The 17,097-nt window shown below is 41.9% G+C and overlaps 2 protein-coding genes across 4 annotated transcripts in view; both read right to left on the reverse strand.

Moving 5' to 3' along the window:
• NRXN3 (neurexin 3) overlaps window positions 1-17,097 on the reverse strand; it is a 1,615,508-nt gene that overhangs the window by 993,205 nt on the left and 605,206 nt on the right. The window lies entirely within an intron of this gene.
• Window positions 247-546, reverse strand: LOC132420077 (potassium voltage-gated channel subfamily E member 3-like). The gene has a single exon (XM_060004112.1). It carries the CDS (start codon window positions 544-546, stop codon window positions 247-249), a length of 300 nt encoding a protein of 99 aa, XP_059860095.1.

Raw genomic sequence — 17,097 nt, forward strand, 5'->3', positions numbered from 1 at the left:
TATATTTGTTCAAAGGGCTCCTACTGTCTATAAAGTCTATCTTTGCTGGAAAAAATCCTTATCCACAAGGCCTAGGTCTGCTAGATCCTCTCCTCCTTCCCCAATGATGACTTCCCTTAGTACTGTTTCTTGTTGATCTTACAGATTAGAACACTGAGGCCAGATGTAACACATAGCTGAGTTCTGGAGGCCCCACAAGATAATCCTCAGGAATCTTGATCTTCTGCCATCCCTGGCCTCTTAGCATTAGAGCATAGACACACGGTTCTTGATGTATACATGATAGGGGTCACTGCGCTTATCCACTTTGCGGGAGCGCGTGTATCCCAGGATGAGGCTGCCCACAGTGGCAGCAAATAGTAACATGACAAAGAGAATGTACATGTAGGAGTCGTCATCGTGGCCAGGTAGGCTGGCCCGCCTCTCCTCAGTCAGGTTGTCTGACCCTGGCCGGCAGAGCAAGTTGCTGTGAAGAGTGGCATTTAGAGCCTTCAGCACAGCGTGCAGGCTCTCATACCAGGTCTCAGTCCCATTGGTGGTCTCCATAGCAACAGGGATTCAGGTGGGGGAAGAATCGGAGGATGCCCTCCTTCAGAAGCCTTCCTTGTTTCTCGCCCTCTCTGATCAGCCCTGCAATCTCTCTCCATTTAGGGGTACCATTCTGTAGTCCTGCTGCCGGTCGGCAAGGCTCCCGGGGCGCCGTCTGTTCGTTGGACACCTTGCCCTGGGTTCGCGAGTGCCCCGCACTGTGCCCCAAGGCGCTCCGCCAGCCCCCCTGCTCGCAGCCCGCGGCCAGCACCGTCTGCGCCCCCTCCGCTCTGCCACCTTTTTCTTTAAAGTAAAACAGTTTAAAATCTGTTCTACCCTCTGAGTACCTGGAACTAAGGCAACTAATTATGTTGAGAACTAAGTTAGGGAACATCACATACATTCTCTCTTCTGTTTCTCATTAAAACTCTGTAAACCGGGCATTGATATCTCATTTTACAGATGAGAAAACTGAATTTCAGAAAGATGTGATAACTTGCCTAATTGTGGATAGTTAGTCAAACAAGGACTTGAACCCAGGTATGGTAGATTGAATGGCAGCCCCATGAAAGGATATGTCCATGTCTTAATCCCCACAACCTGTGATTATTACCTTAAATGGCAAAAGAGTGAATGTTACTGCATACAACAGAAGATGTGATTAAGTTAGGCATCTTAAGTGGAGGCGCTTATCCTGTATTGGCCAGGTGGGTTCTAAATGCAAGCACAAGTATCATCATAAGTTAGACACGAAGAGGAGCAGACACACACAGCAGAGAAGGCCATAAGAAGATGGAGGCAGAGATTGGAGTGATGCAGCCACAAGTCCAGGGACGCCGACAGCCATAAACACTGGAAGACACAAGAATGGGGACCCTCTAGAGCCTCTAGAGGGAGCCGCAGTGACCTCCAGGAAGCATACTGACTTCAGACTTCCGGCCCCCAGAACTGTGAGAGAAAAAATACGTATATAGTTGTACGCCAACTAGTTTGTGGTAATTTTCATGGAAAACTGATACAGGAAACTGATACAGGAGGTCTTCTGGCATCCTTCTGCAACCCCATTCAAGTTCCCTGATGTGAGACTGCCAGGCTGAAGACCTCAAAACATGGTACTCTAGACTCTCTCTAGGTCCGTACAGACTTGGGATCAACCATAACAGACTTAAAACTGAGGTTCTTCAGACTATATATGAATTAGTGTTCTTCATATTTGATTCAAAATGTTCCCATTAGTACAAAGAAAACATACAGGAGCACAAGTTCATGATTTCATGTGAGTGTCTTTCCTGCGGTGAATGGGACTGCCCAAGAAGGAGAACAAAATGAAATCCTCCTTCACTTAACTGTTCTCAGTGAGACAACTTTGACACTGCAGCTTCTAGGTGCTTAGTATTAAATGTGTAGAAACGAGGGTAGATCTGGTCTAAAAGATTTTAACATTCTTTTCTGCCTCTAAGCATATCTATAATTATTCTCAATAAATACTTGTTGAATGGATAAAGGAATCAATGAATGAGTATGTGGCTATATGCATGGAGCCCAAATACTCAAGCCCATCGTGTCTCAATAACTAATATTTAAGCCAAAAAGAATGAATGTCTTACACAAATATCACGCTCTGGGGAAATAACCTGAACAGATTATAAATGATTGGATTAAAAGGAGTAACTCACGAACTAACTCTATGCAATAATACAATTAAACTCCCTGTGATGAATTCCTAGAGAAAGGACATGAAATTTTAGGTATAAGGCAGTGTAAGAAAGAACCTGAAAAGTGAAATCTGAAGGACAATTTTGACTCCCAAGACAAAGGACAATTTTGACTCCCAAGACAAAAAATAATAAAGAGATCATTATTGTACTTTCTCTGTGTCAGGTAATATTCCAAGTTCTTTGTAGCATGAAACTATTTAATACTACACAAATCTAAGAGGTAGGCACACCATTATCCCCACTTTATAGGTGAGAGAACAGGTTACAAAATTTATCAAAATCATACAGACAGTAAACAATGGAATAATTAAGAGCAGAGTGGCTATCTGTCCAAACATTGGTGAAGGAGATAACCAAGGAAGAGCAGTTGAAGAAGAACCTGAACATGAAATCCACCAGTTCATTGATTCTTTCTTTCATTTTTAAGATATATGCGCCAGGCATTTTGCTAGACACTGGAGATATAATGGAAAAGAAAATAATGAACTAATAAAATGTTCTAAAACAAAAGGGAGAGACTTAATTCACAAATAGGAGAAAACTAAAACAGAATTGAAAATAAGTGATTTTGGGGAACATGCTTGTAAGTGAATTTTAAAAAAGTGACTACGTTTTCTAAGAATTCTTCAGCTATGAGCCTTCCCTAACAGTGTCTTGGTGATCACAGGATGTTCTAAGCCCTAGTAATGCTAGATGCTAGAAAAACGTGAAAGCGCCTGGGAAGCCAATTCTCAAGGAACTCATGTGAGGGAAAAATTATCTTACCAGCCATAAAAACAGGAAGCTAAGCAGAATAGGGCTGAGAAGAGTTTACAAAAAGAAAAATAATCCATTTGGTTCTAAAGACCAACAAAGCCAGAGGTGGTTTTTAGCAAAGCAGAGGCATGTTTTAGCAATTCTAAGTAACTAGGTCAGAAATCACTTTACTCTGTTCCTTCCAGCACTATGCACAGGAAGTCAAGAGACTTCACTTACATGATAGGAATCTTGGAGAAACGCTCAGACTCTCAAATTAGGAGGAAGTAGGTTTGAATCACAACTCTGTTAAATACTAGCTGTGTAACCTTAGGCAAGTTACTTAAAGACTCCCAGTTTTAATTTTATCGTGTGGAAAACAGAGATAATAATACAACCCACCTGAGAGGCTGGTAAAGAATTAGATGTAATTAGATGTATGTGAATTGTTCACCAAAGACGCTGGTACATAGGAAGTGTTCCATTACTGATAAGTAGTCGTGTTATTATCATTTGGCAGGCTGATTGATCAATTACTGTGGCTAGAGTAATTATTAAATTTGACCAGAAGTTTCTCACTGTTCATCAACATTCTGGTTTTCCTCCTAAAGGAGGACTGTACTTTCTTGCTGCCTTGGAGCTACATAACACCATGTGATTTGCCTGAGCTAACGGAATGTATGTGGAAGTAAAGTGTCACTTCTGGGCAGAAACACTTCAATGCCAGTCACAACAGCCCTTATGTCCTCCCTTTTTCCAGGGGAACCAGCAACATGCCCGACGGTGAAGGGCCCGCCAGCCTAGCTCCCTGAAGAGTGATGACACAAAGCAGAGCCCCTGGCATTCTGTGATGAATATGAAGTATGGACTGAGAAATGAGCTCCATGTGTTAAGCTACTAGGTATGGAGTTTGTTACCACAGCACAAGCCACCCTGCCCTGACTAACAGAATAGCAACCCAGATTGGTTGTGACCGTCGATGGATAAGTAATATAAATACCTGAAGTCCATTTATCTATTGACCCAATCTTTTGCAGTCTCTTGTTTTGGTTCTTGTTACCTTTATGCCCTTTTCAAATATTTATAAATCAAGGCTGTCTCCATAGCTTGAAATTTTCCCAGGACAAAGGCTATGACTTTGTAATTTTCTTTATAGCAGCAAATACAAAACAGGATTTACCATTTAATAAATGCCTCTTTGACAATGGCAATGATCGTCATGATCATAAAGCTATCTTCATGATAATCCCTTAATGTCCATTCTGACTTTCTCTCTACTTAATAGCTCTCTTAGAAGAAAGCTATGTATTTTTAAAACAACTGTCACCGAAGAAGTTATGTAGGTAGGCATGTTGCTCTCTGTTTTAAACCTATTCTGGGAATAGGAAAACGAAACTGTAAAGCTGATATTCCCAAGCCTTGCATTAATGTTTCAGAACAAGAAACAAAAACTCGAATGTGTTCATGTTCTATAAAGGAAGCATAAAAAACAATTAGTCTTTGTACAAGTTTCCCTTATCGGAGCACTGATGCGTAAAAACACTTAGAGACTATTTGCATGTCTCAGAGAAGCAGAAGCTGGCTGAGGAGTGTCTGTGCGTGCAGAGTGGGGGGTGCTCTCTTCATTCCTGCAGAATCCTCCAACGTCACAAGACATGAGATCCTGCTTGCTTCATCTGGGCGAATCAGTGGCCAGAGTGGCAAGGCTGGTCAGCCTGCCTTGGACAGGTTAAAGGGGCGAGGAGAGGTGGGCAGGGAGGGCAGTGGGCATCAGGGTGGGTGCGACAATGAGCGCAGCCCCCAGAGAAGACAACGTTTCACCTGCACCCCCTTGCTTACTCCAAGAATGGTCTGCAGAGCCGGCGTACAGCCCACGGTCGGGTCTACGCTCACTGCCTGTCAGCACTTCCTTCACTCCAGATGAGGCTGTGGATGAGTGAGAGGCTCAGGTGACCAGCACAAACAGATGAGAAGCAGAAAGAGGTTGAGGAGAAACCTGCAGACTTGGCTTCATCAAGGTGAAAGGTGAAAGGACGGGAGCTCAGCTGCAAAATGCTTACCACGACCAACCAGGGCCCACATGCTCTGACCTCCCCTCCTCTCCAGCCTTGCCTGCTGCCACTCTACCCATACCTCACTTGGCCTCAGCCACATTCACTTTGTGTTCTTTGAAGGGCCTCTTCATGCCCCCTCACTCAGCTAGCTAAACCCGGCTCATCGTTCTAAGATCTGCTCAAATGTCACCTGCTCAGGAAACCCTCCTTGACACACCACAGCCAGCCCGGAATAGGACAGGCCTTCTGGCCGTACACCTTTGCACACTGAAATTCCCCTTCATGGCACTTAGGAAGAGAAGTTCTTCACTGTGCACCAGGATGTTTGTTTAGTGTCTGTCTCTACACTAGCTAGTAAGCTACATGAAGGAAGAGCGATGTCTGTCTGCTCGCCATTGAATCTCTAGCACCAGCTACTCTCCCGGACACACACAGTGCTCACCAAACAGCCGTTAAATGAAGGGAGCTAGTGGAAGGTATGGAGTGCGGCACACCCATGAGCTTCGTATCTTTCGGCGTAACCCACGTCCTGCTTCTCTGAGGCCTTGGCCAGCCTGGACCTGGCAGCCTGTCCTTGGACAACTCCTGGCCAGAATCCCCACTGAAGAGCACATTCACTGGGAGCACCCACTTAAAAGGAGCTGTCCCCTGAACTGGAATGTGGCTAAGAGAGTCCCAAAAGCAGAGGGAGGAATTAAACCTTAACCCTTCAGCCAAGAAAGACACAAGTTTTCCTTTACTCTCTTCCTGGAAAAACTTAGAATTTGAGGAGAGTGTGAACCTAACACTGACTGTCATATCCTCCCGGAGGCACTGATGAAAAATAACACTTCTGGATCCTGAGGACCTTTTGTTTCTTCCCCCCAGAGGCTCCATGTTTTTCATGATGATTCAGGTCTGGGAACATCTGGGTTAGGGAATTTTTTCAAAAAACTCAGCTCCTCTATTCCAAGTGTTGGCTAAAGGTTTGGGAACTGTGATCGCTCTTTCTAGAAAGAGAAGAGCAATGCACAGGTCAATGCAATTTCTAGAGCTAACAAGCTCTGTGGTTTCCAGGACCTTATATCCAAGAAGGACTGCCACAGGGCTGTACTGAGGAAGTGGAGAATGTGGACTTCCTTGTTAACTTTGGAGACCCCTAGCCCCAAAGAGCCAGGTCTTACTGAATGCACAGGAGGGGCTGGACAGAAGCGCACAAAAGGAGTAGACGTTCCCCCTCCTGCAGGGACAGGCAAATGCGTTACGATGACCAGAGCAAGGGGCCCACAACTGGAAACGTGAAGGGTGTTATGCAGCAGGGAAGCGGCCCTCTTCCCTCAACAATGACTCATCCATCCTGCTCACCTGGCAGCTGCAGTCCCTCTATCCTTCCCAAACAACGAACAAAAGGCTGTAAAGCAAGACTGAAATCTTCAAACAGAGCTATTTTGTTGCAGTAACTTTTAAGGAGAAAAAATTCAACAACGACACTCTTGAAAATGAGCAGAGATGAACTTGTGAATTCAAGAGAGACTTAACACTAGAAGAATTTGAGCCAGAAGTTTAAGAATGTGAGCTTTGGAAGGAGGATAACCCTAGATGCAAGTTCATTTTCTGCCATTTACGAAGTGTGTGCTGTTGGCAAAGTCAGTCTCTATGCGCCTCAATTTCCTCATCTGTAAAATGGAAAGAATAGTACTGAGCTCTCATTGTTATTTGGAGAATTAAGTAAAATAATGGATGCAACAGCATAGTCCAAAGGCCTGGTAGGCAGCAAGTGCTATATAAATAATAGCTATATAGAAAACCAATATTAATATTATAATTTAATATGTATATAATATGCATTTAATATATGATTTGAGAGTATGAAACCAATTCCACATTATAAATATAGTTATCAGGAATAGCAATGCATCCACATTCTCCTAGACAATAAAGAGGTCTGTAAGAATTCACGTTACAAGAATGAAGTAATATTTTTAAGTAAGGCTGTTAGCCTATAAAAAATTCTTTTAATTAATCTTATAATGATCTAAAAGCATAGCATGGTTTAAGATAGCCTTTATGAAGAACTTCTAAAATAGAGAGATACTTTAATGACTTTTTTTAACAGAAGAAAATTTGCTAGAGGAACAGAGAGAGTTAAAGACTTTGTTCTTGGTTATAAAACGTCTATTATAATCCTAGATAGTAGAGGTTTAGGGGAAAAAGAAAGGAGCTGTGCTAGTCCTATTTTATTCTCCTTGGTAATCGCTCTGTATCTGATACCAAATATCAAATATCTAACCTATGTCACTAATTCTAATCAATACCTAACATTATTCTATATCTAAGATAGCTCAATGAAAACACTACTTGGCCTTCCCTGCACTTCAAATACAGATCTTCTGCCTTAGGTTCCAAGAAATCTACCTGAGAAGATGCTGGTTAACCCAACCTAAGTCTAAAGATTATAAAAATAAGATTTTATATCTATGCAATTATCTGTTTTCTGGAATATTATCCTAGGACATAACACGCAAAAGTGGGTCTTCACTAAAGATGGAAGCTCAGATAATGGATGGATTTCAATACAAGATTAAGCGAAGAACAAACACATGGAAGAGAACAGCCAAAGTATAAGACAAGAGAAACCCACAGGATGACTTCCATCTCCAGCTCTAGAGATGCCAGGACAGGAGCAAAGGGCCAACAACCAGCAGTAGGAATTTCTCAAAGGACACTTGCTCTTTCTAAGCGAATCAGAGAAGGGTGCTATAGGAGAGTATTCCCTGCTCAACTTAAGTAGGAAACAATCTCAAGGATAGAAAAAAGAAATCCACCAAAATAAAGAAACAAAGGACTAGGGCAAAGCATTTTCAGATTTCCTTCCATAAATTAGCTGGACAACTGCCAGGAGCACTCCAAAGGCCCAAAGTGGCCATTATTCACAGTTGGACCTAACACTAAATTCCCAAATCAATAAAAATTTTAAAGCCAAGAAAGAGGGCCTTAGGCCCTCTCTTAGGTGGAGAGAGGTTTGCTTTTGTTTCAATCAGAGCTTGGCTGACATTCCTAACCCCAAATTTGCTTCTGGATTGAAATAAAGGGAGAACTTAGAAATAAGGATAGAACTGCTGTAATTCTGAATAAAGCATTGTAAATCAGGCATCCTAAACAGGGGTCCACAGGGGTGCATTCACAGTCGCCCCTTGCACTCAAGGTACAGCCTCTCATACCTCATCTCCACCCAACCCCGAGCAAACGTTTCTTAGATGGGGATGGAGGTGGACAGTAGGTGGCGATGTAGGTTAAATGAACTTGAACACGGACTTCACTGAATCCAGACAGACTTCAGGGGAGGGAGCAGGGGACTCTGTATGCACAAAGGAAGCAAAGGTGTCTCTAACCTGGGTTGCAACAAGGAAACAGCCTCCTCATGCACTGTAGGACTTCGGCCCTAACTCTCCTCCATCACAGTCATTTCTCCCTGCTTTTTGCTAATGCTGAAAGCCCTTCCACTAATGGAAATTGTCCCATTCACACCTTGACATGGAATATACATAAAAAGGCAGTAATTTTGCAACAAATCAAAACAAAATACATGTCGTGAAATAAACTAATACTGGAGCCCTCTAAACTATCACGGAAAACACAGATGATGCTGATTTATTCTCCCTCAATTTCCTCTCTCCTCAAGGGTTCCAAATTATAGCCCTCACTTGTGAAAAAAATTCTATCAAAATTTAGACTAGGGTTCTCTAATGGTAGTCACCAGGCAATCTACATCAGAATTACTGAGCATGCTTATTAAAGTGCAGATTCTCGGTCCCATCTTGACCTAGTAAATCAGATGTTCAGAGCCTGGATAGGAGGAAAACACATTTTAACCAGCCCCTCACTTAGGCAATGAAATTGCTCTTCATATCTGATACGTCACTGAATAGCCTACCAAGAAGTAGGCAAAAAGCCTTTTTGAATAACAGTATTTATATTCAGGGTAGGAGCAGAAGCTGGAATTTGTAAGGAGAAAGCTGTTTTTCTCCCCTCTCCCCACCATATCATGACAGATAACAGAATCTGTATCAAAGAATAAGTAACACACTCTTTGCTTTTTTCCTTTTATTTTGTACCTTGCCTGTTTCCTAAGACTCCCTGGTCTGGAAAATTTAAACATCTTAACTTTTTCAAGTGCATACAACTTTAATACTTAAGAGATTTTGGATGAAGTAGACAAATTTTACAAGAGAGCTTAAAAACTGGTTTAGGGTGTGCTGTGTGTCAGAGCAAGACCACAAGTATAGCAAATTACAGGGGCACCTCTACAGTGCTCAGGGGAGAACCCGGATGCAAAAAACTAGAATTCAAAGTATAGTGGCTGGAGGAAAACGAGTACAAAATTCCGAGAGCCCGTGAAAGAGCATTTCATTCTGAGAAGGGGTCATATTAAGATCAGATTAAGATCACATTAAGATCAGATTAAGGTGAGGCACACTACATTTTCTACATGCCACAGGCTTAGCATATTTGAGGGGCAGGGCCCTTTATAAAAGTTGCACTTAGTTTTACTACACTATTAGACCCAGTAGTTGTGCAGAGGTTCCTTGGTAAACGAAGGCCCTGGATAAGACCAAAGTGTTACAAGGTTGAGTGCTTTGTGTAGCTGAATCTCCCAACAGAAAGTGCAACAGAGAACAAAGTCTATGTATACAATAAACCGTAGCAACAACAACGAAATAACAGACAGACATACCGTGGGTGGGACATATAACCGTTTTTTCATAACTCATCTCTCCAACTCATTAAAAAAGATTGGAGGAAAAAAAAAAAAAACTGGATATCAAGTGCCCAGGTCATACTTTAAAAAGAACACAGATGCCTGGGGAGTTCTAACAGGCTATGACAAACCTCATCTCCCTGTGTGGGAGCCTGTCACGTGCCCCCAACCTATTGCTTCCTCCTTCTCTGAAGGTGTGGCCGGCCCACTGCTGTCACCACCAGCTGCCACCAACTGCAGGAGCAGCTGGTGGAATACATTTCAGCAGAGAATCTCAGCAAAGTGCTTAAGTCCCGTACGGGCAGCTGTAAGCAGAGCTATCATCAGCCGGGCTGAGCTATTTTTGGAACCATCTTAACTGACAGTCCTCTGCTATACTCTCTTCCCGCTTTCCTTTTCCAGCCCTCCTGTCTCTCTCTTCCCCAACCTGAGACACCCAGGAGTGACTGATCAATAATATGATAAAGAGCAGACAGCTGAAGGGAACTGGTAAACAACTGACATAAGTAGATAGATTCAGGAGCCATACACAATACAGAGGACGTGATTAAGGCTGGGGCATCTGTAGACAGATAGCCTGTGTAAGAATTCAGGCTTCACAGATGGACTGGGGGTGGGTGGGGGGAGGAGAGTTGGGAAGGGGAGGTTGCAAAACAAAATACAAAATTCTTAAGGAGCATTCTCTCCTCCACACGCACCACATGCTGCATGGGGTTCTCGACTTAGCAGGGCAAAGAGTGCAATGGACAAGTTGCCCCTTAACCTTCCAAAGCTCGCTGTTCTTTATGCTTAGTATGTGCTGGTGAGCACAAGAGTGGCTAGAGAGTCGGTTATGAGAAAGAAGGAAGAGAAAACTCAGCAACGGAGTTTCAGCAGACCCAAACCAACTCCCCCGCTTGTACCCCAAGACTCAGAAGTGAAGCTTTGCTCCTCTTAGTGGAATGTTTAGACAGGAGCCTTCCCTCTGTGACCTGGTCACAGGGGCTGAAGATCAACACAGCAAGGGACACACAGACCCAGCACTCAAAGGCGAGCTGACCCCCAGATGCCCAGGAGTTGGCACTAACAGCCCTGTTACATTTTCTTAAAATAATGGAAGCTTTGGATTTCATGTTTATAGTCTGGTTTTCCCCTTTATCATTGTCTACATTCTTTCTTTTCAGTCTCTTATTAACAATGATGAAGTAAAACAGTACAGCATGCTGGGAAGGGTGTTGAAGGCAGAAGGGCCTGGGTTTGAGGTCCAGATGAGCGATTCAACCCCCTCCCTCTTTCCTCTGTACCTGTCTCCCCTTGAACAAAGTACTCAAAGTCTTGAGAGAACAGGAGAATATGTAAATTGAATCACATCACTCATCTCCTAAAACATCCCCAAAGCTTCCTGCTCCTCTTTGAATAAGATCCTTATTCAAAGGATCCTTTGAATAAGATCCTTATTCAAAGGATCCTTTGAATAAGATCCAAACTCCTTGCCTTGACCTGCAAGACCCTTGCGTGGCCCATGCCTCTTTTCTTACCATCTGCCTTCACCTGTTCACTCTTCAGCCTCATATGCTTTCTTTCTATCCTGCAAACACACCTACTGTGTTCCCACATTCACAAGACCCTCTGCCTGGACCCTTCTCCCTAGATGCCCACGATGCGGCCTCCTGCTCTTTATTCAGGCTCCAGATCAGTGTCCCCTGCTGGGGAGGCCTTCCTGACCACCCTCCTACCCCGACTCATAAGGAATGCCGTTGCCTCATCTGACTTTTTTCATGACATACTGCCCCAGAAAAATTATGCTATTTATTTGTTGACTTGCTAATTGCCTATCTCCCTTCTCTAAAATACGAGCTGTCTTGTTCAGAGCTACATTATCAGCACTTAGAAATATGGGCACTCAATAAATATTGCATGAATATTATTGAATACACTTGTTTCCTCACCACAAAGACGAATGATAATACCTCCTTGGCAGTGTTGTTAAGAGGACTACATGAGAAAATGAACATAAAGTGTTGGCCGCAGTGCCTGAAACACAGTAAATCTTTAATGTTTGGATTTTTTTTTTTTTTTTTTTTTACAGATTTTGAAGGCCACTCCCTACCACCTGAAATAGCTTTCTTTTACCCTGATAACTCAAAATCTTTCAGTCTTTTTCAAATGCTCATTCCAAGTATGTCTATAAGTTTTCCTGACCCAAGATTCCTCCTCTTGACCAAGGTGCTTTGATGCTTTTCTTATTAAAATACACTAAGAAAAACAGTAAGTGATGGGCTTCCCTGGTGGCGCAGTGGTTGACAGTCCGCCTGCCAATGCAGGGGACACGGGTTCGTGCCCTGATCCGGGAAGATCCCACATGCTGCGAAGCGGCTGGGCCCGTGAGCCATGGCCGCTGAGCCTGCGTGTCCGGAGCCTGTGCTCCGCAACGGGAGAGGCCACAACAGTGAGAGGCCCGCGTACCACACACACAAAAAAAACCAGTAAGTGAAAAGAATCGCTCGAATTTCTTAGATTACCTATGGGAACAAAGCCAACTGTTCAGGCCAAGAAATGCCCATCTAGCTGTACCTAAAGGATAGATGGACACACTACGATCCCCACAGAAATGGTGCTAGGAAACCATGAAAACGATTGTTACGTAAGCTTTGCAAGACTAGAAATCTTGGAAGCTTCCTGACATGTATAGGCTAGTGAGACTGGAGCTCCAAGGGTTACTGAAGGGAGAGGTCACTCAAAAGGCATGAGGTCTTAGGCAAAAAGTGAAAAATGAGATAACCAGGAGCACTGAATGATTTATAGTATACTAATTGCAGAATTTGCTAAAGAGTATTAAAATAAACCATTTTAGTTACCAACCTATAGAAACAAGAGAACAGCAGACAAACAAAATCCAGCCTATATATGTCAGGAAGCTTCCAAGATTTCTAGTCTTGCAAAGCTTACGTAACAATCATTTTCACGGTTTCCTAGCACCATTTCTGTGGGGATCGTAGTGTGTCCATCTATCCTTTAGGTACAGCTAGATGGGCATTTCTTGGCCTGAATAGTTGGTTTTGTTCCCATAGGTAATCTAAGAAATTCAAGAGATTCTTTTCACTTACTGTTTTTCGTAGTGTATTTTAATTGAAAGGATCATACACTATGATCAAGTGGGGTTTACTCCAGGAATGCAAGGATTCTCAATATACGCAAATCAATCAACGTGATACACCATATTAACAAATTGAAGGAGAAAAACCATATGATCATCTCAATAGATACAGAGAAAGCTTTTGACAAAATTCAACACCCATTTATGATAAAAACCCTGCAGAAAGCAGGCATAGAGGGAACTTTCCTCAACATAATAAAGGCCATATATGACAAAACCACAGCCAACATCGTCCTCAATGGTGAAATACTGAAACCATTTCCGCTAAGATCAGGAACAAGACAAGGTTGCCCACTCTCACCACTCTTATTCAAAATAGTTTTGGAAGTTTTAGCCACAGCAATCAGAGAAAAAAAAGAAATAAAAGGAATCCAAATCATAAAAGAAGAAGCAAAACTGTCACTGTTTTCAGATGACATGATGCTTCACATAGAGAATCCTAAAGATGCTACCAGAAAACTAGTAGAGCTAATCAATGAATCTGGCAAAGTAGCAGGATACAAAATTAATGCACAGAAATCTCTGGCATTCCTATACACTAATAATGAAAAATCTGAAAGTGAAATTAAGAAAACACTCCCAATTACCACTGCAACAAAAAGAATAAAATATCTAGGAATAAACCTACCTAAGGAGACAAAAGACCTTTATGCAGAAAATTATAAGACACTGATGAAAGAAATTAAAGATGATACAAATAGATGGAGAGATATACCATGTTCTTGGATTGGAAGAATCAACATTGTGAAAATGACTCTACTACCCAAAGCAATCTACAGATTCAATGCAATCCCTATCAAACTACCACTGGCATTTTTCACAGAACTAGAACAAAAAATTTCACAATTTGTATGGAAACACAAAAGACCCCGAACAGTCAAAGCAATCTTGAGAATGAAAAACGGATCTGGAGGAATCAGGCTCCCTGACTTCAGACTATACTACAAAGCTACAGTAATCACGACAGTATGGTACTGGCACAAAAACAGAAATATAGATCAATGGAACAGGATAGAAAGCCCAGAGATAAACCCACACACATATGGTCACCTTATCTTTGATAAAGGAGGCAAGAATATACAGTGGAGAAAAGACAGCCTCTTCAATAAGTGGTGCTGGGAAAACTGGACAGGTACATGTAAAAGAATGAAATTAGAACACTCCCTAACACCATACACAAAAATAAACTCAAAATGGATTAAAGGCCTAAATGTAAGGCCAGAAACTATCAAACTCTTAGAGGAAAACATAGGCAGAACACTCTGTGACATAAATCACAGCAAGATCCTTTTTGACCCACCTCCTAGAGAAATGAAAATAAAAACAAAAATAAACAAATGGGACTAATGAAACTTCAAAGCTTTTGCACAGCAAAGAAAACCATAAACAAGAACAAAAGACAGCCCTCAAAATGGGAGAAAATATTTGCAAATGAAGCAACTGACAAAGGATTAATCTCCAAAATTTACAAGAGCTCATGCAGCTCAATAACAAAAAAACAAACAACCCAATCCAAAAATGGGCAGAAGACCTAAACAGACATTTCTCCAAAGAAGATATACAGATTGTCAACAAACACATGAAAGAATGCTCAACTTCATTAATCATTAGAGAAATGCAAATCAAAACTACAATGAGATATCATCTCACACCAGTCAGAATAGCTATCATTAACAAATCTAGAAACAGTAAATGCTGGAGAGGGTGTGGAGAAAAGGGAACCCTCTTGCACCGTTGGTGGGAATGTAAATTGACACAGCCACTATGGAGAACAGCATGGAGGTTCCTTAAAAAACTACAAATAGAACTACCATATGACCCAGCAATCCCACTGCTGGGCATATACCCTGAGAAAACCATAATTCAAAAAGAGTCATGTACCAAAATGTTCGTTGCAGCTCTATTTACAATAGCCAGGACATGGAAGCAATCTAAGTGTCCATCAACAGATGAATGGATAAAGAAGATATGGCACATATATACAATGGAATATTACTCAGCCATAAAAAAAATGAAATTGAGTTATTTGTAGTGAGTTGGATGGACCTAGAGTCTGTCATACAGAGTGAAGTAAGTCAGAAAGAGAAAAACAAATACTGTATGCTAACACATATATATGGAATCTAAGAAAAAAAAAAAGGTCATGAAGAACCTAGGGGTAAGACAGGAATAAAGACACAGACCTACTAGAGAATGGACTTGAGGATATGGGGAGGGGGAAGGGTAAGCTGTGACAAAGTGAGAGAGTGGCATGGACATATATACACTACCAAACGTAAAATAGATAGCTAGTGGGAAGCAGCCGCATAGCACAAGGAGATCAGCTTGGTGCTTTGTGACCACCTAGAGGGGTGGGATAGGGAGGGTGGGAGGGAGGGAGACGCAAGAGGGAAGAGATATGGGAACATATGTGTATGTATAACTGATTCACTTTGTTATAAAGCAGAAACACACCATTGTAAAGCAATTATACTCCGATAAAGATGTTAAAAAAAAAAAAAAAGGAAGAGAGCAGCAGAGAAATGAGCAGCAACACAGCTATTTTTAGCTTAGCAGCTCTCCCACAGCATGGGGTTCAGGGACGGGGGGAGCTGGGGGCAGATCAGCCTCACAGAAGTCCATTTCCAACCCCTTGGTTACAAACCTTCAGGGGCAATATTTTAATCTCTTCCCCAGGGAGTTATTTCAGTGTATGAAACTAAATTGTAAATTCCACGTGATCAGGACCTAGACATGACTACAACTCTTGTATCTTTACACAGTGCCTAGTGCGGATTCAACAGAATCAACACTTTCCAGCTGATACATGGGCTCCTTTTCAAAGTTCTACATAACAAGATTAGTCCTCTAAAGGACTGAAATCTCTGAGTCACGGGGCTACTGATAAGAACACTCAGTTTTCTCTGATCCCAGCATTTAACATCACGTTATTTAAACCGCATCTGAGATCCACTAGTTTTCAAAAGTTTGGGGAAAATGTCCAAGGAGATGCCTTTTGCTTACAGTAGTGCCTGCCTTTGGTCTAGGTGCTTTCATTTATCCATTAATGCCCTCATCCTCCTCTCTTTTCCCTCGGGGAAGTAAGCTGGTATTGACCACTGATGGGCATCAAGGCACGGGGAGGACTCGTCCAAAGCAATGGCAAAAGGGGAACAAAGACTAAGGTATAGCCTCCTTCCTACTTAGCCTAGTGGCAAATTCTCATGCCACGTACCATGTTATAATCAGCTGTTAGTTTAATTATGAAATACCTGAATGCTGTGTAATTACAGCTGTTTTTCACAAATGACTGCCTCCTTATGAAGTGAAACATCCAGCTAAGTAGTAACACCTGGAATCTCGAAGGATTCACAGCAAGAACAACTCAACAGGGCAGCTGACTGTGCCAAGGCCTTGTGTGGACTTCTTGAAGCAGCCTTCATTAGCTGTTTGACAGGTATAATTATATGCAACTGGAAAACCTGATAACGGTTTTTGATCCTGGACCCAAAGCTAAGTATCCTTGGGTTAAAAACAGTTTTCTAAAATACACACACACACACACACACACACACACACACATTTTTTAAAGAATATCTCATTTCAAGGCCAAGGTAAGTGGAAAGCTACCTTGCAGAAAAACAATTTCATATGTAATTCTGAACAAAAGCAAAGAATGAAACAGAACAATTTTACCCACTTAAGTGATGGTTCCACTATTTATGAAACAATCAAACGTAAAATGTGAATGACAATTACATTATTTTTTGCTCACTATTACTAAAGCATAAGAGAAAGTGAATTGTGAAGATGTTAGCATTCCAAACCACAGGACTTTTCAGGAAATGCAGGAAGAGATGTTGATATTCACCCATGAAAACTCTGCTAAAATTGCAAATAACTGAACATGTTATTGTCCTATCCATTTGCAGTGAGAAGTGTGGCTTGCTTTATCCATTTTCTGATATCTGCATGCTATAGTTTGGAAACCAAAAGGCTACGCCTAATCACCAGCTTTAGCCACAAGAGTGAGTCACAGGCCCTTGCCATGACCAATGGTTTAGAGGAAAAATAATATTTCTACTATCTTTTCTATAAAAAGTAATAATATTTCTACTATCTTTTCTATAAAAAGTATCAAGCAACTTGGTAAAGTTATCAGCTTATTCTACTTCCATGTCATGTATATTTCTCCCTTTTTCATTACAT

The sequence above is a fragment of the Delphinus delphis genome, chromosome 2 (genome assembly GCF_949987515.2).
Source record: "Delphinus delphis chromosome 2, mDelDel1.2, whole genome shotgun sequence".
In the NCBI taxonomy this organism is placed as follows: domain Eukaryota; kingdom Metazoa; phylum Chordata; class Mammalia; order Artiodactyla; family Delphinidae; genus Delphinus; species Delphinus delphis.